Source organism: Oryctolagus cuniculus, chromosome 1, assembly GCF_051225735.1.
Source record: "Oryctolagus cuniculus isolate XC-2025 breed Fujian yellow rabbit chromosome 1, ASM5122573v1, whole genome shotgun sequence".
In the NCBI taxonomy this organism is placed as follows: Eukaryota; Metazoa; Chordata; class Mammalia; order Lagomorpha; family Leporidae; genus Oryctolagus; species Oryctolagus cuniculus.
Genome location: NC_142867.1, coordinates 159,982,275 through 160,010,269, shown reverse-complemented (window position 1 = coordinate 160,010,269; position 27,995 = coordinate 159,982,275). Strand labels below are relative to the sequence as shown.

At 49.9% G+C, this 27,995-nt stretch overlaps 1 protein-coding gene and 1 pseudogene across 2 annotated transcripts; one reads left to right on the top strand and one right to left on the bottom strand.

The window, feature by feature from the left end:
• Positions 1–6: 6 nt before the first annotated feature.
• On the bottom strand, positions 7–27,214 carry KLF9 (KLF transcription factor 9). The gene is made up of 2 exons (XM_002708195.6): positions 26,710–27,214; positions 7–3,479 (listed from the first exon to the last, which is right to left on the bottom strand). Exons 1-2 carry the CDS (start codon positions 27,212–27,214, stop codon positions 3,250–3,252), a joined length of 735 nt encoding a protein of 244 aa, XP_002708241.1. The 3' UTR covers positions 7–3,249.
• LOC149128718 (uncharacterized) lies at positions 27,213–27,995 on the top strand (annotated as a pseudogene). Its single transcript, XR_016236914.1, has one exon. The product of XR_016236914.1 is annotated as an uncharacterized LOC149128718 (transcript).

Genomic DNA, 27,995 nt, shown 5'->3' with positions numbered 1-27,995 from the left:
GAAGAATTTAATCTTTACCATTTATTATTTTTGTTTGGACAACATATATACATATGTACAAAATACCTACTGTCAGAATCCTCTTTGATAATTTCATTTGATTTACAAAAACGGGACAGCAAAATAACTTAGGTCACTAAGACTGTACAAAAATAAAACTGATTAAACAGTTGTAAAGATCAGTATCTTACAGTGTTACAGATCATTCATCCGTGATGAAAGAACATCTCAATCTATCCAGAGTGATGAGTACTGTGCTAAATCTATCTGCAAACTGACAAACTAATCAGTTTCTGTAATTATAACTACCAAATATAATTCTCAAAAGAAGCATGATGTAGAGCTAGACCTTAAAGCCAGGGCATCAGTCCACAATGGTAAGAGCTTTCTTCATCCCTAACCCAGGAGAGGAGATATCTTAACTCTAAAACTAGTAAATTTTCCAGAATATGACAACTACTTACAGTATTAGATAAAACAGCTTTTCTCTCTTTTAAACACCTGCGATAGTCTTTCAAAAATTCAGTTTGGTTAAAAAAGTAAACAAAAATTACTATCCTGCATTTGGATTTTCACAAGTTAAATCCATGGTCTTTTTAATATAAAAAGTAATTATTTCATAGTTTTAGTGTTCAACGAACTCTCGTAGTCCTATTTGAACCATACCTTGATAGTAAATCTAATTAGAATGCTGGTTCCTGTTTTGTGACGTTTTAAAACAGGATTTATCACAAAGAATAAAAAGCCTTGAGTTTACATGTTACGTTACTAGAACATAGAAGAGAATATCAAATGTGTGTTTGTCAACAACTTGAAAAGGCAAGTAGCAACTCTTTTGGGAAGTAAATTGTGCATTTTTTTTAAACAAGTTGCTGCAATTATATCCATCGAAGTGCTTGACAAAAGCCACATTTCGATTTACTCCCGTATACTATAAAGATTGTCTTTCACTGACTTCAGTTCCTGCGTTGCTTTCTGTGAGGGAAAGTTGAGTTTTTTTTTATAAGTTAGCAAGTTGCTAGGCAACCTCCAACTCCTCACTCACTAAAAGGCAGCCAGAGTGTTCTAAGCAGACCCTTCCTTGAGCTCAGTAAGAAATAGGCAGCCTAACCTATTTCGTATGGAAGAACAGATGTCCTTAAAACTTATTTTGGACACAAAAATTAAAATTTGGTTTAAAACAAGCGTTTCAAAAATCTGAAACAGAGGTAGAAAGTGTTCTTTATTTTTCCTGACATGTTTTCTCACGAGAAAACACTTTCCTTTTTTAGCCCATGGACTGCTCCCAGTCCCTAATGTTAAAAGCAGTTCTCTTTATAGAACTACTAATACAACTACGTTGGTTAAACAAAACCAAAAAAAGAAAAAAAAAAAAGGAAAGCAACAACAACACGGTGCTCGTGATGGCTGTTGTGCTGAACGGAGTCAGCCGTGGCCCCTGCGCGCCAGAGGAGCGAGTGTCGGCCGGCACGCTGAGTTCACTGGTAGGTAGGCACCCCGCGCTGACACGACACGTGGGATAGCACACGGAGAACCAGAGTGCACCGGAGCTCCCTGTTTGTAATTATCAGATGACATCGTCAGAAAGCGTGACTTCTGAAGACGAAAAAATGTAAACATTTCCCCCATGATCACGGCTGACTCCCTTCATTGGAGGTTGTTTTTTTTTTCTTTTTTTCTTTTTTTTAACTATGAAAACTCAGTTCGCTGTTCTGACCACGTAAAGGCCAGAATTAGGTTTTCGGGTAAATGGCGTGTAGGATGTAGTGGTTTTAGGCCATGGTAGACACCTAGATGCAAGAGAGACAGTGGTGAGGCTACCGGTGTAACAGACACAGCCGTGTACTCCACACTTGTGCATTCCCTTTGCCTGCCTTCTCCCAGAGTCACCAAGATAAGTTTCCCTGGGTGCTTTCTCCCTAGGGAGTTTCCTTCTCTCTTCCTGTGTCAGCTCCCTCTCCTTGGACACTGCTCTTGCCCCTGGAAGTGGCAGTTTTGTCGGACCACAGGAAAGAAACCAACAAGCCTTTTCTCCAAATAATCGGTGTTCCCAGAGCTAGTGGCTGTTTCACACCCATTCCAGTAACACCCAACAAAGGCAAAAGCCCTCTCTCTTAGTGACATCATGGTACACTAAGATGATGATAACCAAAAGGACAGGAAAATTTGGAAAAGTTAATAGAGTTAAAATGCTTTCTTTTTCTTCTTCTTCTTCTTCTTTTTTTTTTTTTTTTTTTTTTTTTTTTGTAGTTCTTAAAACACTACCCCTCCTTCTCCTTTAGCGCCCGTTGTATTGACTCTGCCCTCACATCTCTGCCAGGATTTCTTAGGGAAACGTGTGTACTGTAAAAGACGCAGATTATAACGTGGTGCCAAACAGAAAGCCTGCTTCTATCTTCAAAGCATGTATTTAACGTATTCATCCTCTGCATTAAGAAATAAAAGTGCAGCTTACGCTGGGAAAGTCCAATTCCTACAAAGCAAGGGTTCAAAGTCCCGGACTGGGTGCGGCCCGGCACAGGTCTGCCTTGAGCGGTACAAACCCCAGCTCTGCTCCCCCGCGGCGACCTAAGTGATGCTGTGTTCAAGTCTCAGGATGACAGAGCATGCTGCAGCAGATGCACTCCTGCTTGCACAGACAGCTGTGCTGTGGCGTGTGGTGTGTTTGCGTGTGTGTTTCTGAAATCTCCACAGTTCACGTGATTCAAGAGTGGTTTTGCTAATAAACAAACTGAAGCACACTCGTCATGACATTTAAAAGGTAACAAAAACACTTCCGAGAGACAGCAAGCAAAAAGGGCCCCGGGTCACTGTGCGCGCGTGGTGCCGCCGCTGAGCGCACGCAGTCCGAAGTTATGTACACCGGTGTGGCCTCGCCCCTTCCCAACCCCGCCCCGGGCAGGGGGGGGACAGTAAAGGAGAACACCCCCCCCCCCCCCGGGCCGGGCCGGCCGCGTTTGCCCTCCCTCCCGCAGTCAGAGACCGGCGCTGAGAGCTGCCTCTGCGAGTGGACCAAGCGCTGACTTTGATCTCGGGCTACAGTGTGCTTTTGAGAAACCACGCAGGGCGGAGGCAGTCGGGGGCACGCGGCTTCCTGGGCGGCCAGTGAGCCTCGTGGTGGTGGTGGGGAGGAGGGGCTTGGTTGCCACAGGTCCGTGGGTCTCCGGGGAGTAGCTGTGTCCTCTCGGGGCAGGGGGGGTCCGTCCGTCCCTCCTTGGCTGCCGCGGGGCTGGCGGGCGGGGGAGCGCCTCACAAAGCGTTGGCTAGCGCCTTTTTCGACCGCTTGATCATGCTGGGGTGGAACTCGGTGTGGCGCCGGGCGTGCTTGGTGAGGTGGTCGCTGCGCATGAAGCGCTTCTCACACAGCGGGCAGCGGAACTGCTTCTCGCCCGTGTGCGTCCGGTAGTGGCGGGTCAGCTCGTCCGAGCGCGAGAACTTTTTAAGGCAGTCTGGCCACGTGCAGGGGAAGGGCCGCTCACCTAGGAGAGACGGGACACAGGTTAGCGAGCACGCGAGGGGGACCGGGCAAGCCCTGAGCCTCAAAGGCTCCATCTCTTGCAGGTGAGGGATCGGGGATGAGCTCGGCCTCCCAATCCCGATCGCCCCCGCTGAACCCCAGTTCTGGGACCTGCAAGTCCTGCACCCCAGCACATGACTATTTGGAGACAAGGTCTTTAAAAGAGGTCATTGCCAGTCCATGAGGTCTTTGGGGGTGGTCCTGCGTCCAGTGGCTGGTGTTGGAGTAAGATTAGGACACAAACATGCGAACATCAGGAAAGGTCGTGGGAAGACCCGGCCAGAAGGTGGCCATCTACACTCCTGAAGCCAGCCCTGCCCGTGTCTGCCTTGGATCGCCAGTCTGTAGCAGTGCCTGTGCCCAAGCCACCCGAGTTACTGATGCCAGCCAACTCATCCGGCAGGACACTGCACCTGTTCTACGCCACTAAGTAAATGAGCGTGCTGTTTTGTGCCCATCGGGTTTTACTCTGCTGAGTTGCCAGTGTGAGCTCTCAGGGGTCCGTGTGGCTGAGCCCTGGCATGGCGGGGATGAAAGGTAACTGGGCAGGGAGGGCTGCGGCCACTCCGCACCTCTAGGCAAAGGCTCCGGGGACCTGACTGAACAGCCTGGCTTGGTCTTGAGCATCTCTGTCACTCTTCTGGTGATTTTAAATCCTATTGTGTTTGCACAACCTTGTCCCCTTGACATGTAATAATCCCGTAAGTATCTGAAGACAGCTGGAGTGTGTTCTGCTAATCTTCTCCAGACTAAGCAATGGCAGATTCTTCCATAGCCCTCCCAAGAGAACTAACGTTATTATAGTAACATGTTAGACACAGAGCTAACGGCTTCTCATGCGTTATCTCACTGAATTCTCACAGGCCACCCCATAAAATAGCTCCATTTTACAGATGAGAAAATGGAGGCTGGGAAGGTCAGACGGTTTCCTCAGGGCCAAATGATGAGAAAGCAGAGCCACACCCTGACCTTGACTGCTGGACTGCACGGCCTGCCCCTGGGCCTCATTGTGCCACTCCCCTGGGTTGTGAGGACTTGACACTATTTCCACATGCTCCTCCCCACCCCTTCCACCAGCTTCCCACGGATTCTTGCTTCTGTCTTTTTTTTTTTTTTTTTTTTTTTTTGACAGGCAGAGTGGACAGTGAGAGAGAGACAGAGAGAAAGGTCTTCCTTTTGCCGTTGGTTCACCCTCCAATGGCCGCCGTGGCTGGCGCACTGCGGCCGGCGCACCGCGCTGATCCGATGGCAGGAGCCAGGAGCCAGGTGCTTTTCCTGGTCTCCCATGGGGTGCAGGGCCCAAGCACCTGGGCCATCCTCCACTGCACTCCCTGGCCACAGCAGAGGGCTGGCCTGGAAGAGGGGCAACCGGGACAGAATCCGGCGCCCCGACCGGGACTAGAACCCGGTGTGCCGGCACCGCAAGGCGGAGGATTAGCCTAGTGAGCCGCGGCGCCGGCCCTCTTGCTTCTGTCTTTGCATCTCAAACATGCAGCCACGTGCTGCCTAGCCACACACGTTCACGCGGCGGGGAGGACACGCGGGAGGAGGACACATGAGCAGGAGAGCTGCTTCAGACGAGAACTTCCCTTGCCTGCCTGCTCTTCACACCTTTCTGAGCACAGCCAGGAGCAGCTGCTCTGCAGGCTCCGGCGCCCACGGAGCTCTCCAGACACTCTTGGGTAGGTGTGAGCAGTGCATGTTTTCTCCTGGCCCGCCTTCCTGGAACCCAGAGAGAGATTGCAGAGGCTGGGAGCTGTCCAGCACGGCGCATCTGAGTCATCCCCAAATTCTTTTTCACCTAGCTTCTCTTAACCTGTGCTGACGGATAAGTTGTCAAAGTAAGGACAAAACAAAACCAACCAACTGTGGCACCTTTGTGATAGCCTAGACATGACCAAGACTGTGTTCTCTAAGCAGAGTAGGGTTCTAATACCCTGGACAGCCTGCTTGTTCTTGCGGGAGACCCGTGTGAGAAAACAAATGTGTGGCAGTGAATGCTGCACCTGCAGATCTTGGTATAAATTCCCTGAGCTCTGGGCTGAGAAGCTGTGGCAGCAACAGGTGATAGCAAACCAATGGGAGTCAGGCCTTGTCCAGGGGGATGAGCGTGAAGACTTTCCCACAAGGGGCCTAAAAAGGAAGAAAAAAAAATGTCCCCCAAACCACTCAACAATGCTATGGTATTGGAAATTAAACTTCTGCAACTTGCGTTGTGAATTAGATGCCACCAAGGTCCCCTCCTGGAACCTCTATTCAGTGTCTCTGGGGGAAATGTTCTAAGCTTGTCATATTAAAAAAAAAAATTTTTTTGACAGGCAGAGTGGATAGTGAGAGAGAAACAGAGAGAAAGGTCTTCCTTTGCCGTTGGTTCACCCTCCAATGGCCGCCACGGCTGGTGCTCTGCGGCTGGCGCACCGCGCTGATCCAAAGGCAGGAGCCAGGTGCTTCTCCTGGTCTCCCATGGGGTGCAGGGCCCAAGCACTTGAGCCATCCTCCACTGTACTCCCTGGCCACAGCAGAGAGCTGGCCTGGAAGAGGGGCAACCAGGACAGAATCCGGCGCCCCGACCGGGACTAGAACCCGGTGTGCCGGCACCGCTAGGTGGAGGATTAGCCTATTGAGCCGCGGCGCCGGCCTGTCATATTAAAAATTAATGACAGGCCAGGGTTCACAGCGTGATAAGTTGCAAAAGCCAAGCCCAAACAAAACACAAAACCTCTCTGCTCTCTTGTCTTGGGAACCCTCTCCCCACTGCTGTATGACACGGAGGTGAAGACAACAGGGACAAGGGAGAGCTCAGGGTTTTCTCAATGCTCTTAGCGCAGAAGCCCATCAGAAGGGGTTTTCTTTGGAAGAGTGGTAATATGGCTGAGCTTACCCGATGGCACATGCCCATTTCTTTTAAGTCCATTGTGGGGAGTGGACCAGAAGACCACTCTCCAGTGGGCTGGGACTGGAACAGATCACGTCTAGAAATGACAGATGTGACCGTCAGAGGGAAGCTGTGCTGAAGGCTGAGTCAGCTGCGGGTACAGGAGAACTGTTCCATGTCAGCTTCTAAGTATTTCAAGAACGTCTGCCTGGAGCTGAGCTGCTACTACCAAAGCCCCAGGACTGTTTGCATTGCATTGCATTGCATTTCATTTCATTTCATTTCATTTCATTTCATTTCATTTCATTTCATTCCATTTTTTAGGATTATTTGGAAAAACATGAGGAACTCTCTGTAGGGGACTGACATCAGGGATTAGCCCAACTACCCAACCCACCAGCCACCTGTGGCCTTTCATGAACTAAGAATGCTCTATCCCATCCTTATTTTTGGCTTTTAACAAATGGTTTGAAAAGAAAAAAAATCAAAAGATTATTTTGTGATAGGACAAAGTGATATGAAAATAAAAATTTCACATCCATCTATAAAGTTGCATTAGAAACAGCCACACTCATTACCCATCATGTATGGCTGCTTTTTTGTTGCTACAATGGAAGTGTTGAACAGCTGCACCCAAGTCTGTATGGCCCACAGAGCTGAATTATCTGGCCCTTTACAGCACGTTGGCTGATGGCTAATCTTTTTTTTTTTTTTTTTTTTTTTTTTTGATAGGTAGAGTTAGACGGTGAGAGAGAGAGAAAGTTCTTCCTTTCGGTGGTTCATCCCCCAAATGGCTGCTACGGCCAGTGTGCTGCGTCAATCCAAGGCCAGGAGCCAGGTGCCTCCTCCTGGTCTCCCATGCCAGTGCAGGGCCCAAGCACTTGGGCCATCCTCCACTGCCTTCCTGGGCCACAGCAGAGAGCTGGACTGGAAGAGGAGCAGCCAGGACAGAATCTGGCACCCCGACCAGGACTAGAACCCAGGGTGCCAGCGCCACAGGTGGAGGATTAGCCTAGTGAGCCGCAGCACTGGCTGGCTGACTCTAATCTTAATCAAAGGACCCGAATTTCCATCTGGTGTACACCAGAGACTGCAAAGTCAAGGTCTTCAAGAGCCAGATAAAAATGCCAGGTGTGTTAGTAGTGGGTTGTGTTGGAATCCATGGTCTACCGAGGAAGCACACACTTCCAACGCTTGATGCAACATGGCCCAGCCGTGCAGTGTGTGTGTGTGTGTGTGTGTGTGTGTGTGTGCAGGCTGCACCCTGCCGGCAGACCCACACTCTGAAGATCACCTAGTGCAGAACTCATGTACAGCTCCTGTGAGACACAGTCTGGCCTGTTGGTGAATGATGGCCATGTAGGGTAATATCTAGAGAAAGACGCCTAAGAAAAGTGAGGCATGAGAAATCTTGCACAGAGAGGAACAGATAAGATCTGTGAGGAGAAAAGAAAGGCCCAGGGAGACTGGGACTCACCCTGTGCTCCCACGGCCAGGAGGAAACCAAGTGAGGCCCTCTGTTTCAGCTCAGTGCCAGGGGCCAGGGAATGGTCACATGGCAGCATGCTGAACAAGTTACATGGCAAAGCAAGGATCAATTAGAGGCCCATTCAGCAGCCTGTCTTTAGCCTTAATGAAGAGTTAGCATCCTCCTGAGGGGAGGGAGGGGGAGAGAGAGAGTGGCTTGTACCAGTGCTTTATTTCTGGCCTTCACAGGAAAACACACCCAGAGGCAGTGACACAATAAACTCTGCTTTACTGGAGCAGGGCTGTTAACAGCACAAGTTTCTCTGAGTTCTCATTATTTATACAGTGTTCCCCGCCCCTACCAGCAAAAAGCTAAGCACCTCTTGCTGACAGACTCAGTGCAGAGCGCAAAATAAACCTGATCCAAAAAATCTCCTGCGCAGTGCACCAAATGGGTAGAGGACTTTGTCTGCACAGACAGATGGGCCCCCGAGCTCTCCTGGGCTTACTGTGGGTGGGTGCGAGGGAAGGGGCGCAGGGCCTGCTGGCCAAGGGCTCGCCCTCTCAGCACACCCAGAGGCTCCCGGCGCTTGAGAGGGCACCTCCTCTCTGCTGGTAATGAGTGAATGCCACCGAGCAAGCTGCTGCTTTTCGGGGAAGTCCTGAAATGAAGAGTGGGAGCTCTCCACAGAGAAGACAGGAGCGGGGGCTTGGCAAGAGCAGGGCTTGTTCCCTGGATGTGCCCAACCCTCTGCAGGCTGCCCAGGGTGCAGAGAGGTCTTCTTCCTGGTCCTCACCTCAGGTCCCTGCCCTCAGTGCCACTCCCTTCCCACCACCCTGCTTCTCCTCATCTCCTGGCTCCCAAGTCCACGGAAGGATCTAGAAAGGTCTAAGCTTAATTGAGAAGGGAAAGTTAAAAATACAAAACCAAAAAAGCTTCTATTGCTTCTAGCAAAAGTAAGCCAATCTGGCCAAAAAGACAAAATTTTTTTTAAAAATCGCAGGGAATTAGGCTTCTTTTTCAGAACAGAACTGGAAAAGTGTCAATTAAGAATCATAGCTTCCTGCAGATGCACAAAATCAAGGCTGCTTATTGAGGAACGTTGGTGTTTTTTGATTGCAAAAAAAAAAAAAAAAGACACTAGGATCCATAGATAAAAGGATAATTTGATTTTAGGAAATCATATTGATATTATTTCCATTTTAGCAGGCTAATCACAGGTCCACACTCCCCTTTGTCATGATAGATGCAAAAGAGCATTTGATAAAACTGAACATCCATCTCTAAGAAAAGCTTCTAGGAAAACAGAAGAATTAAGTCTTGGGCTGGCATTGTAGCATACTGGGTAAGCCCACCACCTGGGACACTGGCATCACGTATGGGCTCCGGTTCATGCCCCAGCTGCTCCCTTTTGATCCAGCTCCCTGCTAATGCGTCTGGGAAAGCAGTAGAAGATGGTGCAAGTGCTTGGCCCCTGCTACCCAGGTGGGAGACTCAGAAGCTCCTGGCTTCGGCCTGGCCAAGAGCCCTGGCTGTTGTAGTCATCTGGGGAGTGAACCAGCAGATGGAAAATCTCTCCCTCTCTCTATAACTCTTGTAAATAAAATAATTAAAAAAAAAATCTTTCACAGGATCAACATATAGACGTGAAACTGTTCCTTAGCAAGGTCTGAAACAGAGCACAGGTGGCACTCCTCTGGAAGTCAGGCCCAAAGCATGGATGGGCACCCCTGCCCCATCCCAGTCAAGGCCATGCAGGAAATGCTAGGGAGTGGCTAAGATTTTTTTTTTTAAAAGCACATAGTCGGAAGGCTGTTGATATACCTTTCTATTTGGAACATCCAAGATAAATTTGGAAACCTCCTATAGACTCAAAGTGCATTCATAGATGTAAGTATACAAAAGAGCAACAATTTTCTTATATGTCAGCCATAACCAGTTTGGATAAGCCCAACAATCAAAGTTCAGGACCCATATGAAAAAAATCATAAAATCTTGATGTCAAGAAAAGGAGTGAACAGAAGCATTCTCATGTGCCTGGATGTTAAGACTGAACCGTGTAGACGTGGCAGTTCTGTACAAATTCATCTATGAAATTCTCACACTGGAAGAACTTCTTTGTAACTCAACAGTTATTTTTGAAGTTCATTTGGAAGAATAAATATGCTCAACTTGCCAAGAAAATTTTGTGAAAGAACAAATAATTAAGTGAGCACTTGGAGTACTAGTTATTAAAATTTATTATTAAAGCTGTAATAATTAAGATAGTGAGATACCAGCACAGAAAATGACAAATCAGTGGAAAAGAACAGAGTCTGAAAATAAACTTAAGGACCTGTAGGGATTTAGTATGTGGTAAATGAGGTATTTCAAATCAACGAAGCAAAAGATGTTTAATTCAATAAAATGGCACAGACATCATGTAAAAAATGTGAATTTGGATCACTATCTTATATTTTTCACTTAAATGAATTCCAAATAGGCTATAAATGTAAATGTAAAAAATAAAACCATAAAGGTAAAAGAAAGTGGTTTATATTTTTAGAATTCCAGAATGGCGATAGCCTTCTAAACAGGAAACCAGAAGCTACATCCTAGTAGAATAATTCTGAATACATAGCAATGTTAAACTTCCGGCATGGCAAAACATATATTTGTAGAAGTAAAAAATATTGAGGACCAAAACAATAACCTAATAAAAGAAACCACAGCATATGACAAAAGGGTAAAATCTATAATACGAAAAGGACACTTGCAAATCAAGATGAATAACCCAATGTAATAAAGTCAGCAAGTATGAAAATAAGCAATTTATAAAATAAGTACTACTGACCAAGAGATAAATGTATGAAAATATATTCAGCCTCACAAGTAATCAAAACATACCCATGGGGGCGGTGCTGTGGCTCAGTGGGTTAACACCCTGGCCTGAAGCACCGGCATCCCATATGGGCACTGGTTCAAGTCCCGGCTGCTCCTCTTCTGATCCCGCTCTCTGCTATGGCCTACGAAAGCAGTGGAGGATGGCTGAGGTCCTTGCGCACCTGCACCCACGTGGGAGACCCAGAGGAGGCTCCTGGCTCCTGGCTTTGGATCACACAACTCTAGCTGTTTCAGCCAATTGGGGAGTGAACCATCAGATGGAAAATCTCTCCCTCTCTTTCTGCCTCTCCTCTCTCTGTGTAACTCTGACTTTCAAATAAATAAATAAATCTTTTTTTAAAAAAAACATACCCATTAAGATATCAAGGAGATAGCTCTGAGGCTGGTACAATTGTCTAAACCTGTTCAGACCTAACCACTGCTGGGACTCCTAACTGATTCAGGGTTATCTGGCAATATTCTTCTGGGATTCACTTTTGGTAATAATTAACTTGGTAATACTTAGACGGGACGTGAAAACATGCATGGATACCAGCACTATTTATAAACTAAAAGCTGGTAACAATTTAAATGCCCAACAATAAGGAGTTACATTAATACACCATAGTGCATGCACATAGTAGAATAGCAAGCTAAAAAGGCACTAGAGAAGGCATTCGATCATCCTTTCATGAAATGGAAACTTACTAGCTGCACACCACTGATCTCAAACAGCAGTTCATGTGTGTGAGTATCTATGGAGAGAAGAACTCCTGGAGGCCTATGAACTTGGACACATCATGAGAAGTGGCTCTCTGTGGGTGAAGGGATAACCAACTTCTTGCAGTTTTTCTCTATATTTTCTGATTTTTTAAAAACAGTGCACACATTTAATTTTTTTTTTTAATTTGAGAGGTATAGTTACAGAGAGAGGAGAGACAGAGAAGGGTCTTCTGTCCACTGGTTCATTCCCCAAATGGCCTCAACGGCTACAGCTGAGCTGATTTAAAGCCGGGAGCCAGGAGGTTCTTCTGGGTCTCCCACATGGGTGCAGGAGCCCAAAGGCTTGGGCCACCTTCCACTGCCTTCCCAGGCCATAGTAGAGAGCTGGATCAGACGAGGAGCAGGAGAGACATGAACTGGTGCCCATACGGATGTTGGCGCCATGGCAGAGGCTTAGCTTACCATGCCACACCACCGGCCCCCACGTATTTCTTGCTTAATGAAGAAAAAGGAAAAGTTATTTTTACATCAGAAAAAATTATTACTGAAAAGAAGGATGCATCTGAGTTTAAATTATTCTGCAAATGGGTTGATCTGGAATAGATTCCAGGGCCTGTGTCTGCAGCAGCGATTAACACGCTGCTTGCAGGGCTGACACTGTGGTGCAGCAGGTAAAGCTTCTGCCTGTGGTGCCAGCATTCCATATGGGTGCTGGTTTGAGTCCTGGCTGCTCTACTTCTGATCTAGCTCCCTTCTAATGTGCCTGGGAAAACAGCAGAAGATGGCCCAAGTGTTTGGGCTGCTGTACCCATGTGTGAGACTCAGAAGAAGCTCCTGGCTCCTGGCTTCATTCAGATTGGCCCAGCCCTGGCCATTGCAGCCACTTAGGGAGTGAACCAGTGGGTGGAAGGTGTCTCTCTCTCTCTCTCTCTCTCGCTCTCGCTCTGTAACTCTGCCTTTCAAATAAATAAATTAAAAAAAAAAGGTACTGCTTGCAGTGTTCATAACCTGTGCTGTTGGAGCATCTGCATTTGAATTCCTGGCTCTGCTTCCAATTCCAGCTTCCTGCTAATGTGCACCTCAGCAGACAGCGAATGATGGCCAAATGCTTGGGTCCCTGCCACCCACATGGGAGACCCGGGTGGTGTTCCCAACTCATGGCTTCAGCCTGGCCCAGACTCAGCTATTATGCACATTTAGAGAGTGAACCAGCAGATGGAAGATCAGTCTATCCCTCCCCCTTTTAAATAAAATGAAAAGAAATATATTTCACCAATAGGCTGCACTGGCTAAGCCGGGATGGGGCTGTGTATGATTGCCTTCCTGCTGGGAGACTGCTTGGATGCTCCACGTGTCCAAGCCCAAAGAAGAGTCATTCTGCTTCCTTCCACAACAAATTGTTAGAAAGTAAGAAACCTTCTGAGCACGCTACATCTGTTTTCTCTCTCCTTCATCTCCTCTCCTCCTTTTTCCATATGTGAAAGGGAAGTGGCCCACACAAGGACAGACAGAACTGTTCCTTTGGAAGTGGAATTACACAAACAGCAATGGAGTGTGCTTCCTAGGAAGCAGGTGAGAGGAGCAGGATTATGAAGAGCTGCAAAGATCAGAATCCCATAAAGCATTCCTCATAGACGAAGCTGGAAGGGCATGTGGCACACAAACCTGCCTAGACCCCAAGCCTCTGGCACCCCTCTGCCCATCACCATCTGGCCTCCCTCCCCACCAGAAAGCAACGTCAACTTGCAGGTGCAAAATGTGAGCGCTTCCTTTTTTCTCATTCTCCATCCCCCTTACATGGGGAATTGCCAATATACAAGACAGAAGAGGTGAATAGGCCCTCTCTCGAGATGGAGGAATCCACATTTTCCTGCATAATCCATCTAAATTAACACTGCACTCAAAAACCAGGAAGTAAAAAGCCTCCTGTTTGCCAGAACTATTGCTACACGTGAAGATGTTCTGAACAAAGAACGAGGCCTTATAGGCTTGGAAGGAAGAAGCCCGCCTCAGTGCTGTCCCATCCCATTACCATGTGTTCCTGACCTCAAGCTGACTCTTTCCTGGGATCTAGAATCCTTTCATAGCATATGCGCTGAGATACTGAAGTCACCCTAGAGCCTAGACTTGAAATTTCCTGTCCTGGTCCGTGTGGATCATGGAACACCGTTGGTGCTACAGCTCAGGCTCTGAAATGGGAGGTGGGCATGCCCGGTACCATCTACATGCAGCAGTGCCTCACTGAAGCACGCTGTTATGTAGGGAGTGAGCCTTTGACGGTATCACTGGCACAGCCTCCCCAGCTTCAGCTGGTCTGTGAGATAGCTCATGAGGTCCCAGCAGACCTCACAACAACAGATTCTTCACTGGGTTCTCCCCCCAGCAACAGCTCTGTGTTGATACTCATTTCTGTGGTCCCTATCTTAGACATGCTGAATGCAGGGTGGAAAGCAAACCGCAGACCTGCAGCGTAGACTTTCAACACAACCATAGTTTGCAAAAAGACAACATGTACATTAGAGTCATGGAATTTAAGAGTCGGACAAAATTTCAGCAATCCTCCAAAGGCCCAGTGGTAAGAAGTGACCTCCCCATGGCCACACGAGGCCAGGCCTAGATTAGCTAATTCCCAGGGCAGTGTTACTCTTGCCTCTCCCGATTCATCTGTGGGAAAGATAAATAGTAAATAAATAATTCACCAGGCACAGGCACTGAACATCGAATAAAATATCAACGCTTAACAGAAAACTATCCTGAGCACATAGATGCTTTGAATTTTTGTGTTTTTGGTGATTTTTAGGAGCCCTGAATTCACATCAGTCTTGGTTTAGCCAACTGGGAAGATGGATGACTTGCCCCAGGACATGCTGCACAGGCATGTGAACCAGATGAAAACCACTTTTCAAATCCCCCCTTCAGCTTGGCACACAAAATAAGACTGTGCATGAAGGAAGAGCCAAGGCCCAGCTAAAAGCAGAGAACCTCTCCCAATGAGCTCTGCTCGCTGCCCCTCCCAGGCCTTGTGGACAGCAGACAGCACTGAGACAAGTGGCTTTGCAGCACAGCTCCAAATAGCATCTCTAAAATGCAAGTCCTTCCATTCAAGCCTTTAGATTTTCCAGAGCTTCCCACCACTGTGGGGTAGAGAGAAAGAGATGTGGCGTGGCCATGTTTAAGAGTACAGACGCCCCCTGAGGTGCTGTGATTCCACTCAACAATGGTTTGACATTACGATGGTGCACTAGCAATCAGCATTCAGTAAGAAAGCTGTACTTTAAGTTTTGAATTTTCACCTTTTCCTGGGCTTGTAATATGTGCTGTGATCCAGTCAGCCCAGAGATCAGGAGGGGACAATCTGACATTCTACAACATGCTGTGTTGCTAAGCTATGGGGTCTGGTAGCTTAGGGGGATTCAATGCATTCTCCACTTACCAATATTTTCAATTTACATTGTAAGTCGAGGAACACCTGTGTAGAATGCCTTGCTCTCCTTCCTCTCCTTGGAGAAATGGACTTGGGCAGGCCCCTGAGGAACATCCACCATGGCCTGGCATGGGTAAGTCCCTCCCAGGAGGTCTCCCCAACAATGGCACCTGAAGTGGGTAGCTGTAGCCCAAAGGGGTCTTAGAGCGTGATTCAAAGATCTCCATCCTTCCAAAAGTAGGGTTGGGCAGAGGACTGGCTGTTCCTCGTGTCTGAACCCAAAACCATGCTGTTGGGGGAATTCTGGTAGTGTGCAGATAGAACTGAGGTCAGGAGCTGGAGACACTTGGCTGTAGTGGCATCCCCAGTCACCTCAAGTCCTTACGGGTGTTGCAACCCAGCTGACAGGTAGGTGGAGTACGTGTTTGCTAAGCAGCTGTTCGTCTCCATTTCTGCTGTTGGAGACACCCTTGATCATGGCAGTTCAGGGTCTTTCAGTCATTTCTGTATTCTATTTTATTCTCTTTTGGATGCATGTGTGCAAAACCAAGACTCTTGCTCTGCTTTGAGGCCCATGTCCTTCTTTCTCCTGGGAGTGATGGCTAACAGGCTCACCTGTTGCTTTGCGTCACAGCAGGAACTTCCTTGCTGTGTGCCATCCTTTGACCTGGTGCTCTCCCCTGGGATGCTGTGTGTAGGCGCGTGTCACCATCCTCACTTGCTGACATGCTCTGCACCATGGTTCCAGATGCTAGATCCTTGCACTGTGACTCAGTCTTTTGGAGGAATTCTCCCAACAGCATGGTTTTGGGTTCAGACACGAGGAACAGCCAGTCCTCTGCCCAACCCTACTTTTGGAAGGATGGAGATCTTTGAATCATGCTCTAAGACCCCTTTGGGCTACAGCTACCCACTTCAGGTGCCATTGTTGGGGAGACCTCCTGGGAGGGACTTACCCATGCCAGGCCATGGTGGATGTTCCTCAGGGGCCTGCCCAAGTCCATTTCTCCAAGGAGAGGAAGGAGAGCAAGGCATTCTACACAGGTGTTCCTCGATTTACAATGTAAATTGAAAATATTGGTAAGTGGAGAATGCATTGAATCCCCCTAAGCTACCAGACCCCATAGCTTAGCAACACCGCATGTTGTAGAATATACCAGAATTTGGCTGTGAGGAACAAAAATGTTAGTCACACAGGCCACCTGGGTCATCATCAAAGAGTTTTGCGGCCGGCGCCGTGGCTCAATAGGCTAATCCTCCACCTTGCGGCGCCGGCACACCGGGTTCTAGTCCCGGTCGGGGCGCCGGATTCTGTCCCGGTTGCCCCTCTTCCAGGCCAGCTCTCTGCTATGGCCAGGGAGTGCAGTGGAGGATGGCCCAGGTGCTTGGGCCCTGCACCCCATGGGAGACCAGGAAAAGCACCTGGATCCTGGCTCCTGCCATCGGATCAGCACGGTGCGCCGGCCACGGCGGCCATTGGAGGGTGAACCAACGGCAAAGGAAGACCTTTTTCTCTCTGTCTCTCTCTCTCACTGTCCACTCTGCCTGTCAAAAAAAAAAAAAAAAAAAAAAAAAAGAGTTTTGCATGTTTCAGCCCCTATACTCCTAAGATGGAGTGAGCTACTCATTTACTTGGCTTGGTGTTCATCCCCCAAGACCACAAAGCACTGTAGGTCTGAGACCTCAGAGGAGGAATGCAGCCTGCCTTGGGCAGTATTTCAAAAGCTGGGCACAAGGGAAGAAATGACTCAGGTTAGGGGAAATAGCCCATGTTCTTTCCTTCATGCTGGGAACCCTTGCTTCAGTGGGATAATGCTTCCCAGACAGATTTTCTGTGGCAACACAGAAGAGGGAAAACCAGCTGTTTGGCTGACATCCTTATTTTCATTAAAACGGCAATGGTACAAAAGCTACGGTAGAATTATGGTAGCATGGGGGTTTAGTTACTTTTGTGTGTTTTTTGGTAAGTTATTTTTAAGTTCTCTTGGCCCTCTTCTGATGTATTAAGGCATTTTTGCTGAGTATTGTATGCACTACATAGATTTCTGAATCCCAGTGGGAAATGTTATATAAACAGCTCATCTTTGCATAGACCAGGCCTTTATCTATTACCACACAGGGAAATAAATGTTCATATAAGTGAGCTTCAGGTCTCCAGGCATTAGAATGGAGAGACTGGCAGAAAGAGCAGGTGAATGGCTCTGGAGTGAATGCTGCTGTCACAGAAGGGGACTGCAGAGAGTTCATGGAAAAAATGGCATGAAAAGGCACATTTTGGTGTAAAACATTTTTAAATCCATGCATGGTGGTTTTCATAATACGTATTTTCCATGAACTTTTTGAAGACCTTTCGTACTCATTCTGTAGGAGGCTTCTGCTGCCAGCTTCTAGATCACCCACTCGAGTGATGCGGTAGAGTAGGCAATAAACTCGTCTGTTTCCTGCAAGGACACTTTTCCCAGTTACTTAAGCCCATATTTTAGATTGGGCTCCAGAAATACTTCACGGGTCTTTCCCTTCAAATGGAAGAAAAATATGGAGGAGAAAACATCATCATACCACTTTCTCTTTCATTCTGTTACCATCTGCTGTTTGGAGTATCGTCATCACAGTTATAATTGGGCTGTCAGGTTGAACAGGTGTTGGTTTTCCCTATCTAGTAGGTATTCCCTTGTGTGGTCAACAAACAGCAAACCCTGACTTTCTTTTGGGCGGCAACTCTGTCCCCACTCTGACTCCAGTGGAAACTGGGGGGGGGGTGGGACAGCCCACATCTCCAGACTCAGAGGTTGGCTGTGGCCCAGTCATGCCACAGTTGACTTATTTCAGGTTGAACGCGCAGTTTAAATCAGTCATGGAGCTTCAAGCCTGGAACTTCTGATGGAGTTACTGGAAGTGGCAAAATATCTTTCCATGGGGCTTGCTGAATTGGCAAGAATGTTGAGTCTGGTGCTGCTGGTAGCCATGTTACCATCATTCTTTCCTTCCACCATGAAGGAAGCCAGAGCAAAAGACAGCAAGGCTAACCCACAAACAGGGACACTGAGCACCTATATTCAGAGGTACCTGAAATGCCAGCCACCCCTAGGTGTGTTTTAAGTTGAACCAACAGAGTTCTACTTTTAATCAAGCCAGGCTAAATTTGGATTCTGTTGTTTGCAACCAAGAGTCCTGATGAAGGCTGCTGTGAATCCACACTGGGTTCTTATTCAGTTGGAACAAAGCAGTTTCTGGGTAACTACAGAAAATCCATAGTAGGGGTGGTCAGAGTCCAGGACTTCTGATGACTCTCCTAAACAGCTTCTATGAAAACTGTCCACAAACTAGAGATAGAACAGAAGAGAAGACAGCTAAAGACTAGGGGCTTGAGGCAGTTGTTGAGGCACAGTGGGTTAAGCTACCAGTTGGGATGCCCGCATTTCATATAATTTACAACCATATTGGAGTCCTGACTACTCTGCTTCCAACCCACCTTCCTGTTAATGTGCCTGAGAAGGCAGCAGATGATATAGCTCTTTAACTTGAGTCCCTGCCACCAAACTAGGAGACCTGGTTGGGGCTCCTGGCTTTACCTTTATCCAGAACTCACTGTTGGAGGCCTTTGGGGAATGAACCAGCAGATGCAAGATATTCTCCCTCTTTCTCTCTGTCGCTCTGACTTTTAAATAAAGAAAATCTTTAAAAATAATAAGACTGTAGCTTTGGAGCCTAATTCAAGACAGAGCCATGTAAAATACAGGATCTCCTCCAGCTGGCAGAAACTCAAAGGGTCTAGGTTAAGAATCATTCACATACAACTCCAAGCACTGGAAACATACCAGCAAATGTCTTGGACTGGGTTAACTCACTCCAGGTCTCCTTCTTCCTATTACATGAGAATAACAGAACCTATCTATCACATAGGATGCTGTGAGTTTAAAAGTGGCTAAGCCTTGGGACACCTGTGTCCCCTATCAGAATGCCTATAATTAATTCTCGCATCCACCTCTGCTTCTAATTTTTTTTTTAAAGATTTTATTTACTTATTTGAGATACATTGTTACAGACAGTAAGAGGGAAAGACAGAGAGGAAGGTCTTCCATCCTCTGGTTCACTTCCCAAATGGCAATAGCTGGATCTGAGGAGGTAGGGAGCCAGAAGCTTCTTCTGGGTCTCCCATGCTGGTGCAGGGGCCCAAGCATCTAGGCCATCTTCTACTGCTTTTCCAGGCCATAGCAGTAGAGCTGAAAGAGGAGCATCCAGGACTAGAACTGGTGTCCATATGGGATGCTGGTGCCGCAGGCAGAGGATTAACTTACTGAGCCACAGCGCCGGCCCCACACCTCTGCTTCTATTCCAACTTCCTGCTAACAGACCCAGGAGGCAGCAGATGACGACTATCTGTCTTCCAAATGAATATGGTTGGCAATGCACATAGACCAGTTAGCTTAGAGCCTACCATGTAAATATTTGATGTTACCATTTTCATGAATGTTTACAAAATTCAGTGTTTGCTATCAGCATTTAGCACATCTTTTTTGCAAATGTAACAGTCAATATTATTTAAGAAAAGACTGGATTAAGCTGGAATTCTAAACAAATATTCTCAAGTGCTTGTGGACCCTGTAATGTCAATTATTTTCATTATGCTAACAGTTATAGGGATAGAATGCTAAATTCTTTAAATACTTCATCTGAGTTAAGCCTGTTAACAACTCTGTGCTCATATCATTACCTAGCACCATTTTACAGATGGGAAAATTAAGGCTAGTGAGATAAGTACTGCCCGAGTGGCAGAGGCTGGATTCAAACCCACACAGGAGGGATCCAAAAGTCTGTGCTCTGATTAGTGTACCGACAGCCTCTCTGGGTACAGCTCTCTTGGGACTCTCACATTCCAGTTCCTTCACGCAGCCCAGTCTGTTCATTACGGGGTCCATAATGAGTGTGAGTGAGTCAGGCTTTATTCTTTTCTGCCTGCCTATGTGGGCACAGAAGGCTTCCTGGAAGGGAGGGATGGTGAGACCTTCCCCCACTCTTATTTCTTTGAGTCAAGATCTTGCTCCAAAAATGATCGTCCTTTTTAAGAGAGGATTCTTGTGTCCGTCGTCTATGCCACTGGTTCCCATCTGAGTTCCAAGCAGGTGTTCTAGGGTAGCACTCACTTCTACAACCATCATCTCAGCTTGGAAAAATGTTCAGACTTCACTGAACACAAAACACCGCTTCAGGCATTTCAAATCCTGGTCATCAGTTTTGGATGGCTTAAGCTCTCCTCTCTTTATTTTAATCTACTTAAATAATGTCCTCACTTTTACAAGGCTCAATCTGGTAGGGGATGAGAGAGGATGAATTCCATTCTCCTGTTCACATTTGTGATCATTCTCAATTTCATTAAAAAAAAAAAAATTCTGAGGTTGCGGCTCTCAGTGGATGGGGAGCCAGCTGGTTCTTGCAGCTCTAGAAGGCTGAGATTTCTGATCCACACTCCCACTTGCCATCCTAAGTCTGATTTCTCTCCTGCTGAACTGGGATGGAAAGGGCAGCCTTCGGGCACAGCACTGTCAACACAGGCGTAAGGCACTAATGGAAAAGAATGCCTGGGAAGGTCCCACGCCTAGAAAAATGCATGCATCTGCCTCCCCACTGCACTCCCTATGAATAATCATGTTAGTCCTATTATTTGCTGAGGGGACTGCTTCGGGCTGCAATAAGACAAATGTTTACTCTTGGCCTTAATGCACCAAAAGGTATTAAAATTTCAGGAGGACTCCAGGAAGGGAGGAGCAGGAATCCTCCTAGCAGCCTGGGGCAGTTCCAGAGAGCAGAGGCCACCCTGGCTGACTCCACCTCTGCCCTTTCCCTTGATTAGTTCCCTGAAGCAGCTCTTCAAGCCAAGGTTAAAATAGAACAAAGCAAAAACAGGGTTAGCCACACACTGAAACCCTCAGGAGGGGAAGGGGGAGAAGGAAGTGAAAATGAAGCAAGAAGGAAGTATCTACACAGGCCAGCTGGAAGACGGAGGCTTTGGCAGTTTCCACTCAGAACCATCCCAAGTGCCGGGTGCCCTCGCGTGCTGCCACGGAAACACAGAGGCTCTGGGAGAGACGTGCTGTGCCCAGAGTCACGCGCTACGCTGCCAAGCCCCCCAGAATGTTTACAGGGAACAATCCCCACGGCAGGAGGGGGTGAGGCGGAAAGGGCACATGCCTTCCAGGCAACATGATGGATGTGATGACCTCTCAAGGTCATGTCCAACCTCCAAGTCCTATTCTGCAGACAAGGAACACCTGCTACCACCAAGGGCTCCGAGTTAGGCCAGGGCCTGTGACTAACGTCCAAGAAAAAGCAGGCTGGGGAGAAGGCCAGGGTGGCTCAGGGAGCACCCGAAGAGGATCTGACGTCTTTGCCGGTTTCACCATCTGTAGGGCTTTTTTCCTTCTTCCTTTGGTCCCTCCTATTTGCGTGTGTTGCATGGAAACAGAAAGTGCCTTTGTACCAATTACTAGGCACTCAGCTTACGCTCTGCAGTGGGCGCACTGGGGTGGCGGCAGAAAAGGCAGGAAAAGGTGGGCGGGTCGGCTGTGGAGGAGGATCCTGGCAGGGAGGCACACTGGAGCTTTTGCTGCAAGCCAGAGAGAGGAAGAAATGAACCAACGGGAAGATTTGGAAGTGAAGGCTAACACAAGACTGGGGTGTTTTTCCTGTTTGAATCAAGGGTGCTCCCTGAGGGGCGGCACTCAGACGTTTCCAGGTGCACTGGAAAGCAGGTTCCAAGCACTGCTCCCCAGGTTGTTGGAGGGGCTCCCCAGGAGCGAATCCTGGACCAGCTTGCGGCCACTTTGAACTTCACTCAGGCAGCCCAGTGTCAGCAGCTTTGCCAGTGTCACGGGAAGTTTGTCCCTGGGAAGCGCGGTCTGGGAAGTTCCCACAGACGTGGCCGCATGACGCATTCTGGGGATCAGCGTCAGCAGCTGAGAGTGGAATGTAAAGCTGACCCTGAGGTTCACAGCCCAGAACTCCCTTCCCTCGGGTTACAGCTCTGCGTCTGGGGGCAAACGGGGTGTCTCCACTCAAACTGCAGCACCTCCTTCCCCCAGCCGGGAGCCCACCCACAGCTCTCCCTTCTCTTCTCACCACCCACGGGAGGTTTCAGAGCCAAAGCAAAGGAAACAACGTGTGTACTCTGTAATTTCACTCCACTTGCACCTTCTATGGTGCAACTGCATCCTGCCAACAGCAGAGGATTCTCTGAGGCAGCACCCCCTTGGACTTTGCTGGGCAGGCAGAGGGAGGACCACCAGGGACTCACATGAAAGCAGGAAGACCAGCCCCTGGTCCTGCAGGTCCCCAACAGCCTCCACCCCCAGGGAAGATCTCAGCAGGGGGCCATCTTTCCCTGGCTGCCTTCAAGGGAGTTTGAGCTCCTTGTCCAGAAACCAAATGCAAGCTGTCTTGGAAATCCATGCAGCTCTTCAGCAACCTATCCTCTGAGGCCACGAGCCTTCGGCACGCAGCCCTGCTCTCTCATGGGACACTGGAGACTGGCCTGGACTTCCCACTGGGGTGGGATAGAGCAAGGTGACCCTCACCCCAGGGGCAAAGTGTGCTTCTCTGGTGAATGAAGAAGTCTATGCCATCATGGTGGACTGTGGCTTTCTACATGGGATCGCCCCTAACAGCTCTACAGTGTGTCTGCGGCTGTAGGCTTTACAGCGCCGGGAGAGGAGGCAGTTACAACGACAAAAAACAGCTCCATCTCCTTAAGGGGATGATGGGGAGAAAAGGTAGAAAGTGTTAGCTGTGCAAGCCCCACTCTGGCTTCAGCATGTGAGGTTGTAAAGGGGAGCCTTCTGGAAAGAATGGGCCAGAGAGAGGCACAAGGCCTCTGATCCAGTGTTGAAGAGAGGAGGAGGTGCAAAGGCCTGGGCAGGGCTGCTGAGGCCGCTCAATCTAAGGCCTGAGGCCAAAGCAATACCTTGCCGTGGCCTTGAAGTTCTGCCTCCCTGGTAACAATGGAAGTAGGTCCTTTGCACACCCTGGAGACACTACTCTTCTAACCAGCCAGTAGACTCCAAATCTTTCTATAGTGATTAAGAAAGAAGAGTGCAAGAGGCACAGAGCAAGCTGGCACCTGTGTAATCAAGAGTTCCCACCTGAGCTGGAGTGAGCCAGTGATGCACACTGCTAGAGAGGCCGAGGAATCCCTTTCCCACACTGGAAGGCGACTTGGGCCATGGAAGTTCACCCAGGGTCCTTCCACAAGTATCCCAGCAAATGTTCCGACTGGACAAGGGGAACCAGAAGTGGCCACTTGGGACTTCTGTAGCTCTCCTCTCTCCCCTTGCCTTATGTGAGCTTGCTTTTGCTCTATTTTAAGAACTGTCGGCTTTTCAAATTCTCCTATGGAACAGGGAGTGTGATGCTTGGGGCTTGGGGCTTTCTGGTTTTTCCGAATACTGTAACCAATGTCATCAAACTCAACCCACTGTCACTACTTGAGGACAGCTGACTTAAAGGCCTCCAAAAGAGGGGAAAAGAAAATATTCTTTGGCACGAAAACAAGATGAGTCCTAAGGCTTTGGTCAGTGGGACATCAAGGTAGCGGGACTACATTTGCCTATTCTGATGACTTCTGATCTGGAGTTAGAACGTAGTCATTTCCTCCCCAAAGGAGATGCCTCTAAGATGTGCAGGGGATCCACAAAATCAAGAGGCCTGGATAAGGTATTACACTTGCAAATAATAGTCTTGCTGTATTTTCATAGGAAGTCCTCTAGGAGGCCTAATTGTTGACCAGAAACAAATGCCCAGAGGGAACAGGGAAAAGAGTGCTTGTGCTGCACTTCTGTAAAAATTCGTCTTCAGGTTAACAGTGGATCTAGCACTTCCTTAGAAAAGAAGTGGAAAAAGGAACTGAATGTGTCATTTGAAAATATAAACAAACATACTATAAGCTACCGTGTTTCCTAACTCCCTGGACACCCTGTATTTTACACACAAGCTATAAAACCGCACCTTTCTCAAGTGTGTGGATCCTACTAGGTGCTTTACAGACTGTTATCTTTGCATAAGAACCGCTGGTTTTAGGATAATGTCCCTTTCTTCTCAGATTAAGAAACTGAGGCGCAAAGAAAGTAAGGGTTCCAAACTTAAATGCCAATAGGGACCATGTCAATGACTAAGATTAGGGGTACCACCCCACACAAAGAGCAACGGAGTCAAGCCAGTCCTTAGTAGACGGGGACTCAGGCCCTGTAGGGCCAGATCGTTCCACTTTTCCAGAGAAGCCAGAAATCCGGATTCAGGCTGAAATCCTGATTTTTCGATACGAATGCTTCTAGACCCTGGAAAGCAAATTCAGCAGCAGGCATCCAGTTCGCAAACTCGGAGTGAAAGTAACTTGCTTAGGGTTCCACCCCTGGGAAAGAGTAGGGCAAATGAGAACCCAGCTCAGCTGACTTCAACTGTTGTCTTTTTGCTTAGGCCACTAGAGAAGTGGCTGCACTGAAATAAGTGAAAATTTGTTTCAATGACTCAACTCCCAAAGCCACTGGTCTCAGCATCTAGTGGCAACTGCGTGAGGCTCTCTGGGCAAGTAAACAGCAGGAGGGGTTCTTGAGGGAAGGCTGAACAGCTAGCACTGAGCAAGGGGGTGTGGCTCAGCTCTGAGCTCTTAAAGTCTGCACGGAATGCAGATTTCCCCAATGTGTCCCTGGCTACCTTCTGGATTCAATGCCAGCAGAAAGTCAGGAAGCTCCTTACACTGCCCAAACACGACTCTTGGAAATGCATGAGACCCCCACCAGTCTCTCTATCTGGAGAGTGCTCAACACAGGCTGCCTCTAGCAGGAATACGCTGCTAAGTGTCCTTACAGAGGCTGAGGTCTCTGTTCCACAAGGCATGGGAATTACACCCCTCTTCCCCAGCAGAAATGAGACACCTGTGATCACCATGCCACTAGTTCCAGAGACTGGCTGTAGCTTCCAGAGCAGGGTGAATGTGCCACTTACTTCCCCACTCCTGACTGCTGTAAAAGGTGCTCCCGAAACAGCTGAGCCGGCTTTGCCTCATGGAGACCTGAAGAGCTGCACGCACGCACGCACGCACGCACGCTCGCACGCACACAGAAGCAGCCATTTCTAGAAATGCCTGAGAAAAGCCCTGAGAACGCTGGAAATCCTACGCCTGAGCTGGACAGAGCTCAGGGCGGCACTGCAGGCCTTCCCAGCTGCACGACTGGGCAGCTCCCTGAAGGAGAAAATGCCATTGCTCAAGGTGGCAGTGGGTGTCAGTGTGAGCCACTGAACTCCCGGGAACATGGCTGACACAGGCAGGCCCGCCCAACAGCTGTGGGTGAGTAACACCCTCCAGAGGATACACCCCCTTCAGCCCCAAAGCCCTGCGAAAGGTCACACCCCCCAACCCCCCCGCTGCAGGCCCCAACTTTCAAAGGGGCTGCTTTCTGGCAACCTAGAGAGCGACCCCAAACAGAACCTGACCTTGCCCTGATCACGGGGGAAATTCAGCTTTATTGCCTTGCCAGCCAACAGCCACCTCCACAGAAACCATCCTCCAAAGGAAATCAAAGAGGAGAGGCAGCTATGTGGCCGTGGCCTTTCTTTGGCAGAATAAAAACCAAACCAAATCGAGCCCTACCCCCAATCCCACCCCCAGGCAAGTATCATTTTAAAACCAGAGGCTCAGGGCCTCCTTTTCCAAACACCAACCTCTTACAGCAAAAACCTGCAACACCGCCCCCACACCAGCACGTCCACACCGCCTCACAGGGAGAGGGAAAAGGCGCCATCGGAGAGGGTCACGCCCCATGCCACCAGATCAGAATAGCAGTTTTGTAAAGGAACCTTCCTAAGGGTAGACCGCACGTCGGGAGGGGAGCGCTTTCCAACTAGTGCTGCGCACCTGAAAACAGACCAACAGACGGGGCAGGCCAAGGTCTCCACGCTATTTTAGACCACAGATGCCTTTCCAGCCACGTTCCTGCCCGTCAGGATCTGAGCGCGACCCTGCCCCAGGCCTCCAGAACCGCCTGCCACTCGTGTGCGTTCGGGAGAGCCTTGACCTCCGCGCTAGCCGCCCTCGGTGGGGGTGGACGGTGCGAAGCCAGCCACATGGCAAACAGAAAGGGCTCTGAAACCTGGCTTCCTAGGCAAGCCAACTAGTCCTGAAGTTAACCCGCCAGCCATTGCCCGGTGGACCCCTCCCACCTCCCACCCCCGCTGCTTTCAGCAGTGTTATTTTCAACCTCTCAGGGGACTCTTGGCCAAATTTAAAACCACCTTGGCAAGCCCTGAGAAGTAGCGGGCGCCCAATCCAGAAGTCCTCCCTCGGCCTTCCCTAAAAGGCTCCGCGGCAGGCGTGCCGCTTGCCGCCCCCACCCCCACCCCCAGGCTTCGGGCCCCTTCGCGGCAAACCCCACCGGGGCAGGAAACCCAAGATGCGCCACCCGACTTCCCCGCCGCCAGCGTCTCCCCAAGGTGGCGCGGCCCCGCCGCCGCGGGGTACGGAGTCCCGGGGGCGGGGCGGGGTAGGGGAGGGGCGGGCGCCACTCCCCGCCGAACCACGCACGGTCCTTGCTCGGCCCGCCACTTCGGGGCTCTCCGTGGCTTCTGGGGCCGAGGGTGGGGTGGGGGTGGGGGGACAATTAAGAAGAAGACAGCGAGCTTCCCGCCTCCGCACGGCTTGATCACTTAAAGCGCTAGGGCAGCAGCCGGTCCAAAAACGCGTGCACCCTCCTCTGGGCCGAGAGCCGCGCGCTCCGCGCCCGGGGGCCGCCGCCCGGCCGAAGGTTAGGTAACCCCAGAGGTCGGGGATGGGGGGAGAGGGCGACGCCGCTAACCTGTATGCACTCGGTAATGGGCTTTGAGATGGGAGGATTTTCCGTAGACTTTCCCACAGCCGCTGTAGGGGCACTTGTGCCTCTTTTCGGAGGCGTGTTTCCCCTTCGCAGCCACTCCGGCGTGGAGGAGGGAGAGCGGGCTGGGCGCGCTGCCAGGTTCCTGTCTCTCCTCGGGGCTGTGGGAAGGACTCGACCCAGATTCGGTGGTCACGTCGCTCTCGGAGCCCAAATCCTCATCGGGGCTCTCCAGACTGTCGCTGCACACCGAGGGGGTCTGCATGGGCCGGTACTTGTTCAGGTCCAACAAGCTCTTGGCGATGGTGACCAGCGTGCAGTAATCCTTCCAGGTGTCCCCCGGGTCACCGTGCTCCTTGGTCACCTCACGCTCAGGTAGTCGCAGCCGCTCGGCGTCCGGAGAGCCCCCGTGCTCCGGCACCGCAGCGCGGTTCGAAATGGAAACCAGACACTGGGCAGCCACGAAGTCCATGTAGGCGGCCGCGGACATGGTGCGGGCGACGGCAAAGCCCCGGCGGCGCGGGCCAAACTTGGCTGTGGCTGCGGAGCTTCGGCTCGCCCTGCCCCTGGCCTCGGACGACGAGCGCGGCGCGGCGCGGCGCGGCGGCCAAGGGGGCGGGGGCGCGGGGCGCTTCCGACTCGCAGGAGCGCCGAGCCGACCTCAGCCCCTCATCTTTACGTAACCGGCAGCGCCTCCGCACGCAGCATCCACCGCCCCGGGCTCCTCCGCCGCGCCGGGCGCGGTCCCCCCCGACGGGCGCGCCGGGCCCCTCCGAGCCGGGGCTCCCTTGGAAAGATGCCACACGTGGCGGTCGCAAGTTGATTCGACCGCAAGCGCCCCCCGAGGCGCCGGGAGGGGAAGCTGCAGGAGCGGCACACGCCCTCGGCCGCCTCTCCGTCGAGCCCAAGGCCCCCCACCCTCAGCCGACCACGCCGACGCGGGTGGCGAGGGCCGCCCCGGGCGCCGGCTCTAGGAGACACTTTTCCCCCAGCCCAGGGACGGCGTCTGAGCCCCGGCTCCTGCCGGTCCGCACCGTTCCGGCATTCTCTTGCTCAGTAACAATTTCGCAGAATCCCATCACGTCACAATCCAAACCCCCTCCCATTGGCCAGTGGGGAGGGTGATTCAACTCTGTTTACTTTCTCCCCCTGCCAGTCAGAAGGGCCCTTCGGAGGAGAGGTGCGTCTCGAACCGAGGCGTGCGGCCAATCCGACTGTTCCGTGCCGGTGCCTCGTGCTACCCCGACAGCCTCCAAGGCTGACATTTAAAA